This window comes from Montipora capricornis, chromosome 1, assembly GCF_036669925.1.
Source record: "Montipora capricornis isolate CH-2021 chromosome 1, ASM3666992v2, whole genome shotgun sequence".
In the NCBI taxonomy this organism is placed as follows: domain Eukaryota; kingdom Metazoa; phylum Cnidaria; class Anthozoa; order Scleractinia; family Acroporidae; genus Montipora; species Montipora capricornis.
In genome coordinates, this window is record NC_090883.1 from 32,352,177 (window position 1) to 32,364,189 (window position 12,013).

The 12,013-nt window shown below is 41.1% G+C and overlaps 1 protein-coding gene across 1 annotated transcript in view; it reads right to left on the minus strand.

The window, feature by feature from the left end:
* Positions 1-786: 786 nt before the first annotated feature.
* LOC138039008 (ATP-binding cassette sub-family B member 6-like) overlaps positions 787-12,013 on the minus strand; it is a 32,888-nt gene continuing 21,661 nt past the window's right edge. The window contains exons 16-20 of the mRNA XM_068885146.1: positions 11,690-11,790; positions 11,107-11,219; positions 8,470-8,564; positions 2,952-3,020; positions 787-1,542 (exon numbers count right to left, since the gene is read on the minus strand). Coding sequence (XP_068741247.1) covers positions 1,401-1,542; positions 2,952-3,020; positions 8,470-8,564; positions 11,107-11,219; positions 11,690-11,790 — 520 coding nt within the window. The 3' untranslated portion in view covers positions 787-1,400. The remainder of the gene's footprint in view (positions 1,543-2,951; positions 3,021-8,469; positions 8,565-11,106; positions 11,220-11,689; positions 11,791-12,013) is intronic.

A 12,013-nucleotide genomic window follows, 5' to 3' on the forward strand; every position in this document is an offset into this window, starting at 1 on the left:
GTTGACAATGTTGAAAATGGCTTAGAACGCGGTTTTGTTAAACACTGGCTAAACTATGTTTTAATAATCGACCCATAATGTTTAGGGGCGTCTTTTGTAGTAACATTTCTAAGATAACCTTGAACGGACTTGTCAATTAACCAACTGGGAAACATTACGTTTCAACGTAATTACTTGTAACGAGCATTTAATCTACAAAGAATCATTGTCTTGATAGTTATATATATATATACGAATTATCTTGTAAAAATTTTAATGTTACACTTACTATGGCTGAAGATGATCAGAGGCACCCAACGAGAATATAGTTCAAAACCACTTCAACATAGCATTGTTAAACGTATTTTAGTATTTAAACGGTAGATATAGGCATATTTTTATCCCCTAAAAATATTTCATCTGTTCGGATTTCCTAGCTGAAAGTCTAGTAATCCGAAAATTATAAGGATCAAAACTTACCTTTTCGAAAATTTCAGCCAGAAAAAGGGCTGCCGAAAATTCTAGGTGACCTTTTTAGGGTAAAAATCCGTTAACAATGGGCAATTTTACCATTTTTCAATGTTCGAAAATCCTAGGATAGGCAGGCAAGCAAGACATTTTACAACAAATGTTTCGAAAATTCTTGATCTCAAATCGTCTTCCGAACAGATAGTCGTTGGGTGCCCCTGGATGATGTTTGAAACATCGAAACATGTTCCTTAGAGTCAAAAGTGTGGTTGTATTTTTAAAAATATTAGTAACACTTGTGCTATCCAGACCATTTGCAAAAAAAAAAAACAACAACAATAAAGACACAAAAAGAAGGAATAATTATTTCAGCCACCACTCTCCTGCTACCTATATTCACAACAAGTGTATTAAGCAAAACCTGAGCCTGTGAACAAAAAAACAAATGGACCTGCTAGGAGCCCTTTCTCGCAGTCTTGAGGACTGAATTACCAAGACCACACAGGTCGAAAGCATGTGTATGCCACATTGGGCAATTATCCAATTATCCGTGAAACTTGTCTGGCGGCTCACCTCGAGTTTTTTTTTCGTTGCCAAACTCACTGTGAAAAGAAGAGATCGGTCCTACTTCACGCTACCATGCAACGATTTTTTTCGAACGTTGCATAATATCACATCTTTCCTACCATTTGAGACGAAACCTCTTGTGGCATCAACTAGAATAAATGTTTTGTTTTACTGAGACAGATATCCCGCTGGGAGAAACGTTGGCCAGCCTCGCACGATACCTATCGAGTAACAAGGTGCATGAGAACGTTTAGTGCAAACCAAATTACACGACAGTTTGGAAAAGGAATCACCGATAAGCTCTCTTAACAGCCCCAATAAAGCCTTATGGTGGGCCATCATTGGTGACACTAAATGATCATGTCTTCTTTCACCGAAACTGTTTTCTACTTGGTCGTGGATCCATCATCGTCTCTGTTTTCCTCTTCACTGTCCGTGTTGTCTCCTTGGTTGTCTTTTTCTTCTGTTTTCTGTTGTTGCAGCCACATGTTTGCATAGACTCCTCCGTTTGACACAAGCTCATCGTGCCTGCCGTAAAAAAAATTGAAAAGTCAATTGAGGAAAAATCTTGTTGCAAGTACTTTTTGACGGTTGTGCCATATCCCCAAAACCCCGGCACCCGGTGTTTTCCACAGACCCCGGCACCCCGCGCCCCGTATATTCCACCAAACCGAACAATGCCATTGGTTTAAAGGGCAAAAAATAATCGTGCTTCACCTGCGGCACGCATTTTAGCGCATATTCTTGCAGTATTCTGCACAACAACTCCGTGAAATCACCAAATTTGCAACATTTATTTCATTCGTCAAGTCCTTTCAAGGGAACTAACGAGCCCAAGAGACTGACTTACTCTCAACTGAGTGGCTTTCATAGCTCAGTTAGTAGAGTACTGCACCGGCATCGCAGGGGTCGTTGGTTCGAGTCCCGTTGAGGCCAGTTTCGTATTCTAACGGTTGGACTGGATCTAGCATGAAATGGAGGCTAATGCGGGCAAATTAATTTACATTTAAAAAGATTTGCACGCATTAGCCTCCATTCCATGCTAGATCCAGTCCAGCCGTGAGAATTCGAAAATTGTATTTTTCAGGTGCCTACAAAGAGACAGTTAATTTGTCCGGTTAAGGACGGTGCGTACTGAGTCAAAAGGTATTTTTACCCCGGTTTATGATTCTACAGGAAACGTAGATCTTAACAAATGTTATTGAAATCCAAAAAGAAAATTGGGGGTAACCGACGCATTTTTCAAAGATAATTTATGAACAATATTTGTAAAAAGCGTTAAAATACAAAGCAATGGATGGCGTTTTTTTTCCAAATTGAACCTTAATTATCTCTCAAAAATGCATGGTTCCCCCAAATTTTCTTTTCGGATACCAAGAGTACTTACTAAGATCTATTTTCTCCGCATGATTTTAAACCGCGCAAAAATATCCCTGTATTAGTAAGCATTACCGATGGGACATCCGAGTATCTAGAGATGCGCAAAACATATGCGCAATAACAATAGTAGGCACCGTCCTTAGAGCAAGATTCAATCGAGTGTCATAAAACCAAAACCAAAGTAATTACTTTGGCCAATCAAAAAGAACGGAGAAAATCCAGTAAACCAATCAATACCCGAAGTAATCGCACATAGCAACACAAGGCGCTGGAAAATGTGCACGCGCGAGCCACGATTGGTTGAAAACGTGGTGCGAGAACTTTGAACCAATCACTGAGCGAAGTAATCATAAACCAAAGCAATTCGCTGATTACTCTCGACACTCTGCTCTAAGTAAGAGGATCATTTCTACCAGCTTTCGATTTTATAATTGCACAAATTATTACAGAGCTTTGTATGCGTGCACGGTTGATCGACAAATCATCCACATGTACCTACGGTACCACGCCTTTTGTAGCTCTGTGTTCAATGCAAACATTTTCATGTTAAACCTCACCTTCCTCGCTCAATGATTTCACCATCGTGGACCACAAGGATCTGATCTGCGTTCACGATTGTGGATAACCTAAACAAATGAAAAAAATGTAAAAGTAGTGTTTATAGAGGAACTTTAACATTGCTAAAAACCCCGACAGACAGGAGACAACCACGTCTGAAGACGCACTAAATGATTTAGTTCGTCCTGACGTATGCGTCTCTCGCCCGTCTTTATACGGGGCGAATTAAATGACGAACTAAAAGACGCATTAAATTAAAGTTGCTCAGAGGCATTATACGTCTCTAGTATAAAAACAGCCATTCCGTCGCCGTTCTCGTCATGATAACGGAGTGAAATGACCACGTTTGAGGTTATCTAGAGAACGCGAGCACCTGACGATGGATTTTCAATTCCACACCGTTCATACTACTTTTACGCCGTGTCCACACGAGCAATTTTTATGTGACATTTTTATGTCGCAAATACATTTGATCCTCTGGATAGCACAACAACAAATTGTTGACAATTCGCAGATAAGTGGCTCAGCAATGCCTTTGAACAGCAGAGATATAGCAGAAACAAGGCGAACTTGCCAGGTCGCTCTTCAATTTGCGCTCTCTAAGGGGCAGGGATTTGCCACATTTTCTGTGACGAGTCGACTACACAAGCAATTTTTCGTATTTGACAACTTATAACGGGAAATGATAGAGAGCTTTAGATTCTACGACGAGGACGAGAACGAGTGCGAAATTTGACTCTCCGTTTTTACTGAAAATACTTAGAAGATTTAAAACCCGGACGATTAATCTTACTCTTTGTCAGCAGTGTAGGTTGCTCAGTTATTCTTACTGCTCGTAACTGAGCCTTTTTGCTGATCGAAAAATGCCAAAACTGCTACCATGTTGTTGACTTGTTGTGACATGACAAGATTTTTGCAAAACCTCGTACTAAAATGACGACGGTATCACGTTTTTCCCGCCAAAATGACGCTGGTTTGCGCGCGCTCACTATTGTTCTATGAGAAAATCACGTAGTCGTTCTCGTCCTAGAATCTAAAGCTCTCTAATATTTTTCGACACTGGTCTTGTATCCTTCGTCGTCGTCCTTCCCTACATTCCCGACTACTTTGAAATCTACGACGGCCATCATTGTACACTATGGGCCAAATATCCTAAAAATATATTGGTACGAGCCGTCATCTTCGTCCTAGCCTGCAGGAGCTAGAAAGGGGAAGGGAAAGGGGAAAGCGCGCGCGCGAAGCGAGGCGCGCGCGATGGAGACCATCCGTCGCGCTCCAATAGTTCTGAAAATCCAAGCAACGGAAGTTATCACTGATCAAAGCATTTGCCATTCTCTACTTTCTCAAATCCCATAATACCCCCTGTTTACTCCCAAAAGTTTTGCATAATCATTGTTTGCAATTTTTCCTGGGACATGAAGGTGCATTGGGAGGGAGGGGTAAACATGATGTATTATGGGATTTGAGAAAATACTGAATGGAAGCGGTTTTCCTCGCTGGTCACTTCCAGTGCTTGGCCCAGTTGTTCAAAACCAAATAGACCAATTTCGATATATTAAAATTCAGTCCTAAACAAAAGGCATCATCTCGAGGTTTAGGGGAATAAACTCCTACAAAACCTAAAATTTATTCCCCAGAGCCTCGAGATGATGCCATTTGTTTAGGATTGAATTTTAATCTATTACCACAAAACTGCGATAAAAACCAATCGAGGATTAAATCAGTTTTCCCACTCACAAAAGCCTCAACAATGCAATTTTAGGCTAGAGGAAAACAAACATAGACCTAATCGGTTAACTCAATGTTGTACCCAATTAAAATCTCCTGGGGTTAAGATTCTTTGTGTATCGTTATTTGCACCACCAATACACTATAGACCTCCAAACACTCCGTTATCATGCTTTGACACAGATCTTACTTCAATCTTTATTTCAATGTCATCGCTCAACTTTCCCATTTGAACGGCGACAGCGGGGACGCACGAGCACTTGTTGATTTTTACCGCTCTTATAATTTATCTCAGTTGATTGACGCTCCCACGCGTATTACGGAGTCTTCAAAATCATTGCTGGATGTTATCCTTGCCTCACATGCAAATCAAGTTCAAAAGGCCGAAGTCATTCAGAGTTCGATCAGCGATCACGATTGGTCTACGTTTTGTTATGTTTGAAAAAGCCACGCCCTAAGCCAACGTTTGTAACGACAAGAAGCTATAAACATTATAACGCTGACGCTTTCTTACACTATATTTCGCAAGTTACTTGGTCTGTAATAGAGGCTTTTAGCGACGTAGATGATAAGCTGAATGCTTTTAACCTGTTGTTTAATGACATTTTTGATCAACATGCTCTTCTTAAGACCTTTAGAGTACGTGGGAAACCTAACCCTTGTGTAACTAACAATATCCGCGCTCTGATGAGAGAAAGGGATTCCTGGCGCAGACTTGCTAAAAGGACAAACGATCCGATGGCTTGGTCAGCTTATAAAAACTTCAGGCGAGAGGTAAAACGGGAAATTAGATTTGCAGAGCGAGAATTTGTCACCGATCAGATCCAAAAGTAATCCTAGAAACTCCAATAACATTTGGAAAGCTATTCACCATTGCATTCCGAAAAATTCTACTTCTTCGAGAACATTCAGCAGAGACGATAAAATTGTTTGTGTCCGTTGGTCAAAACACTGTAAACAAGATTAAATCCTTGGCTAACGAGCATTGTCATGATCTTCACGAGCATCGTTTCACACCCAGACAACATCCCATATGCGAGCAGTTTTCCTTTAGTTGTACCGACAGCAAGGAAATAAAAGGCATAATAGCGTCAATGCCATCTAAGGCCCGGGTCGCACTTGAGACAAACATTTGAAATGTCCTACAACTTTTACCGACAAAGTTGTTTTAAACCTTGTCCCAGACAATATTAGACATTTCGGTTAACAAAGCCTCGGGAATTGATAACATTCCGATCCGTGTTATTAAAGACTGTATTGCACCTATTCTTCCTGCAATCACATCTATATTTAATTCCTCTCTTGGCTCCTCAACTTTTCCATCTTCTTGGAAAATAGCGGTAGTTGTGTCTATTCCCAAAGATGGTGATCATGAACAAGCGAACAATAATCGGCCTATTTCCCTTTTACCTGTTCTCTCAAAGATTTGCGAACGGGTTGCTCATAATCAATTTAATTTTTACCTAACCTCTAAGGAACGGCTGTCAAAGAACCAAAGTGGCAACAAGAAATGGCATTCAACCGAAACAACGGTAATTAAATCTACGGATGCAATACTTAGCGGCTTTGATAAAAGTAAACTGACGGCAATGGTGTTATTGGATATGAGCAAGGCATTCGATAGCATCAGTCATGAAATTCTGTTACTTAAGTTGAAGGATGTTGGCGCCTCTAACACCTGTCTCCAGTGGTTTCTTAGTTACCTCAGTGATCGCCAGCAAGTTGTAAGGATAAACTCTACGTTGTCCGAGTCCCTGCCACTAAGTAGTGGTGTCCCACAAGGTAGCATCCTGGGCCCACTCCTTTTTAGCATTTATGTAAACGACCTTCCTGCTGTTCCACAGAAATGCATTTCCCATAGCTACGTAGATGATACAAAGCTTCAAGTCTCCTTCAAGCTTCAGAACAAAGACATTGCCGTGGCAGAAATGAATGAAGATTTATTTAAAGTGTGTAACTGGTGCTTCAGAAATTATTTACTGCTAAATCCTGATAAATCCAAACTTATGGTGTTTGGTACCAGAAAAATGCTACCCAAGCTTCAAGATATCACCCTATCTTTATTAGGGAAGGACTTATCACTTAGTGAAACTGCAAAGGACCTGGGAGTGTTATTGGACCCTCATTTATCGTACAACAATCACATTATTAAGACCGTTTCGTCATGCATGTCTTCTCTCGGGCAGATTAACCGCGTCAAACATGCATTCGACAGAAAGACCCTTTTGATAGTTATGAATGCCTTAGTTTTTAGCAAATTGTTTTATTGTTCGAACGTGTGGGCCAACTGCTCGAAGTTAAATATCGACAAACTACAATCGGTCCAAAACTTTGCGTATAGAATAGTATGTGAAATCGGAAATATGATCATGTTACGCCTGAACTGAAACGCCTTAAGTGGCTTCCAGTATCCAGTCAGCTTTACTATCGAAATACCATTTTGGCTTTTAAATGTATGAATTGTCGTGCCCCTGAATACCTGAGCACTATTTTCACCAAACGTTCTGATGTAAATAGTTATACAACCAGGAGTTCCAAATTTTTAAATATCCCTCTTTTTAAAACTGTCTCTGGACAGAGAACTTTTTATTACCGAACTGTTAGCATATGGAATTCCTTGGAATCTAATTTGAAACTTTGTAGCAACGAAATAATCTTTAAGAAGCGTTTAAGGAACAAACTGCTAAGGGATTTTTTAGGAAGTGATTGATATCGTGATAAGTAGTTATGTAATTGATAGTGATGATTGGTTATTTTAATCTTGTAAATAATTTAAATAATTATGTAAATTATTATTTTATAATTATTATTGTTCCTGAAAAGCCCCTTTGGGGAGGTTCAATAAAGTATGTATGTATGTATTGTATTTGCATTATAATGTAGCATTCACATTTAAGTGATGTGGAAATACCTGGAACAAAACGTTTTATTCCCAAAGGGTACAACATTGAGTTAGTGGATTACGTCTATTGACATCAAAATTACTAAAAGGAAAGGAAACTTTGTTTCAGTGTCCAGTCGTTCTAGGGCTGGAGCACTAATAGATGGTTTGCAGCTAATCTCTAGAGACACAGATAAGAATGATGCAACATACAACTACGGGTGGACGAACAAAAGAGGGTAATGAGAGATCTTTTATTTTCGTCCACCAACATGGCGGTAATGACGTCACGTGAAAAACCACGTAAAGGGGACACCGTAAACTGAAATCAACATGTAACGCAAATCAAATTAATTGCCGCTTTTTGAAGAGAGGTAGAGGCGGATCTAGGATAAATAATGACCGGTTTCCAAAACAACGAAAAAGTTTCTAGGGGGTCTGTGGGCATGGTCCCTCGGGAATTTTTTGGATTTTAACTCTCCCAAGTCCCCTTTCCCACGTTTCTGAGCGATTTCCGTAAAGCGGTGGAAAACGGTATGGATCCGCCCCTGACTGAGGGGAAACCGGGGTACCCGGAGAAAAACCTCTCGATGCAGGAACTCAACGCACATATAACGCCAAGTCTGGGAATCGAAGGGAGACAAGTGATCTCACCACTGCGCTATCCACCAATGCACCACCCCAAACAGGATGTTTTCTTTCCAAATAGAAAATTTCCAGTAATCCTTGACTGGCCGCTAACCAATTCCCTTCTGAGAGAGAGAGAATTACAGATTTTACCCTGTCTAACACCAGATGATTTAACTCGTCAATGGGTGCCGTTTTAGGAGTTAATGGGTTCTTAATCGAGCTTTGAAAAACGCGACCCTGGACCGAAGTGCCACGAGTCAAAATTGCATTTCGCTCACCTGTGAGCAACTACAATAGTTGTCCTGTTAATGCACATTCTGTTTAAGGAAGCTTGGATGTTGCGTTCCGTCTGAGTATCAAGAGCAGATGTTGCCTGTAACAAATCAAATGGAAAATATGATACGACCTATCACCAGCGAAATTAACGCAGCTCTGAACTGAATCAGAGTGAAGACGAAAGGCGAGAAATGGTTCAAAGGTCACCACCAAATTTGGACGTACCCTCGCTCGAGTACCTCGTGAGATGTACTTATCGAGACTGGGTTCCCTGTTTCTTTGAGGGTCTGACCTTTTGCGAGTATTTGGCTCGCAATTTGGTTCATTTAAAGGCAGCCTGCGAGTTGGCTGTTAGATTGAGCTTCGTTGTTCCGCGAACTCGGTATTCTGATTGGTCAAAAATGTCCATGATCAATGACTTCTCATCTCACGAAAACAGAAAAAGAAGATGGTGGCGTTTGAGGGAGGAAGCTTTTCGCCAGCTCCCTGTCAATTCCGAAATGCTACTGGAAGATCGAAGAAAAAAAAAAGAAAAACGCAGCGATATCCAATCTTTAATGGAAGAAAGTTTTCGCAAGAAAGCCGACTGATTATCTGCTGTGATAACTTTGATCATTAAAGGGAACCTCCACTATAACAACAAAATAACTTTAAACCATAGAACATAATGTTTACAGTTGGAATTGCTCAATCTTTTTCCAATGAAAGCGTTTGTGTTCGAGAAAAATAAATAACTTGGTTGCCCTATTGTTCCAGAACAATCGCTCTTTGTATCAGAACAATAAAGCAACCAAGTTACGTCACAATTATTCAAGATGGCGGCGCCCGGGAAATTTGAAAGCCAAAATAAGCGTTTTTGGAATTTATTTTTCTCGAATACAAACGCTTTCATTGGAAAAAGATTGAGCAATTCCAATTGTAAACATTATGCTCTGTAGTTTAAAGTTATTTTGTTGTTTTAGTGGAGGTTCCCTTTACACGATTCTTATTCCAATCCTTGCCGGCATCTCCGCTAGTACTACTTCACCTCGGCTTCCATCTGTTTGAATGTCGGTACAGATCTTCAGACGAAGTGAGACCACTTTTGCCTTTTCCGAAGGAATTGTCCCCACAGTTTTGACCAGGATTATAGATTGCTCGCAGTTTAGATCTCGCTCTATCACCCTTCTCTCCTTCGGCTCACCTTGTTGTGGTGAATTTTCGCCATGTTCGTTGAAGGAGGGAGCAGAATGTCACTAATTTGGTTTTTTTTAGATTCCGCTTTTCTATCTTCAGTAGGTAATCTTTGTTCAGGCCTTTACGGGTTATGCCTGAATATCTTAAGAGCGGTTCGTTCTTTGAGACACCACTAGGGAGTTTAAGAAACGACGACGGCTATGACTACGACAACGCCACAAAACAATAAAGCCGCATCCACACGAACAATTTTTATGTGACAATTTTTCTCTGGCAAATGTATTTGCACGTGTGCAAGGCACAACAAATGATATGTTAAATCGGTGTTAATCAGTTGGCGCCAGAAATGACTCTGACCAGCGGAGACGCAAGAAAGAAGACAAACTCAAACGAGCACAGGACTGACTGCAAAGACAAAAGTTCAGTTTTACCTTTCACAGCTGCCAAGTCAATAGGCCTTTTTCGATAAATTAAAATTCAGCTTGATAGCGAGTCAGTGAGGACAAAGACAAAGGAAAGTGGATGATATTTTTCACATTAATTCCCACGTGTTTCTATTGTCTTTGTCCTCACTGCCTCACTTTCAAGCTGAATATTTCATATATCGAAAATGGCCTATATCTTCACAACCTTCTTTCAATATTATTACTATTTCGTCATAATGCATCTTCCTAATATTTATTTTTTATGACTCTCGCATTTTGTATTCCAAAGGCTTTCTCGAGTTTTTAACGCCTGTAACAAGGTAGACGTTGCTCGATCTGTCCAACCACTCGTTGACACCGCCATCTTGGTTGCGAAAAAAAGAGGCCTGGACAATACTACCCACTAACGGATAGTGCCACATTTTCTGTGCAGAGTCATGCACACGACTAAACTATCACATGTGACAATTCTTATTTGTCACATAAAAACTGGCGCGCCAGTTTTTCAGCAAGTGAATTTGTCCCATAAAGTTTGGGCAAATTTTGTCAAATAAAATTTTTCACACAAAAAGTGCCACAGCAAATGTACTTGTGCGGACGCGGATCATATCATTGGTCAAAAGAGTATAAATAATCGTGCTGCACGTGCAGGACGGATTTTAGGAAGTACCTTAGTGGTCCTCTGCATAACGACGACGTGAAAATTTGAGGTTTTGACGACAACGTTAGCATGCAACAGAGAATCTTTCATTCTATATTTTCACTCTGCAACTGCTCATACCAACTTATTTTTAGGATACGTCACCCATATTGTAGGACATGAACGAGACTGAATAATCGCGAAAGACTTATGATAGAGTCGAGTTATATTTTGAGGTGACGTTTTGGTGGATCGTCGCCGTCGTAGATCTCAAACTCCCTACTGTGCGGGAAGAAGACGGTTGTCTCGGCGAACGTATCCAAGAACTGGATCCAACTGGCCATCGAAAACGGAAATCTCTCAAACTTGTTTTCACCTGAGCTTCCGACAAATCTTACCTCGTCTAAGAGCACGAGCGGTGGATTCTTTAACAGCGTCCTTGCTATCGCCACACGTTGTTTTTCACCTCCACTAAGCTTCAAACCGCGCTCACCAACCACCGTTTCATACCCTGGAGAGAGGAGCAAGTTTTCACAGTGAGTCCCACTGGATACAACGCAGTCATTTCAAGCGGTGAGCAGTTCTTGGACATCTAACGTTCGGAAAGCACTGTGGAGGTACGGTGGTGAAGTGATTTGCACGCAGGCCTCCCGACCCTCCAGGCTCGCTGGTTCGAGGCCTAGCTTTGAGACCTGTTTTGCGCGGATCTGAGGAGTTTCTTGAAAAGTGTACCCACCCCTCCCCTTGTCTCCTCTTCCACTCCCAACGTAGTCTGACCTGTGACATGATGCTATCGGAATCACCAGACCTAAGACGAGGAGGGTGTTATTGTTTTGGGTGGGTTGGGTGGCAAGATTCAGCGCCTGCTCATGCGTTTCTTGGTGGGCCTCCGAGAAGTTTACCACGGTGCTATTCGGCTTTCTCTCTCGTCAAAACCGACCGATATTAGTAGATTAAGCTATTTGATTGTTTTAAATTTACCACTGGGGAAAGTCAGAATTCTGGAATGCATATCCGCCGCTGAGGCAGCTTCCTCCACTTCACTGTCTGAAGCGCCTATTCTGCCATACTGTATGTTATACCTGGCACACACACACAAAAGAATTATGGGTTAAAAGGAGGAAGGCGAGGCTGAGTAATTAGGGCGCTGAGTTTGAGAGGAACCTCGACTTTAACAAAAACAAAACGGTACCTTCAAGGCACAGGAGACATATTCAAAAAAAAATTTTCCTAAAAAAACGCTCTAACCAACCGAGCTATGAAGCCACTGAGGATCACGGAGGCCACTGCGAGGAACATAGCTAC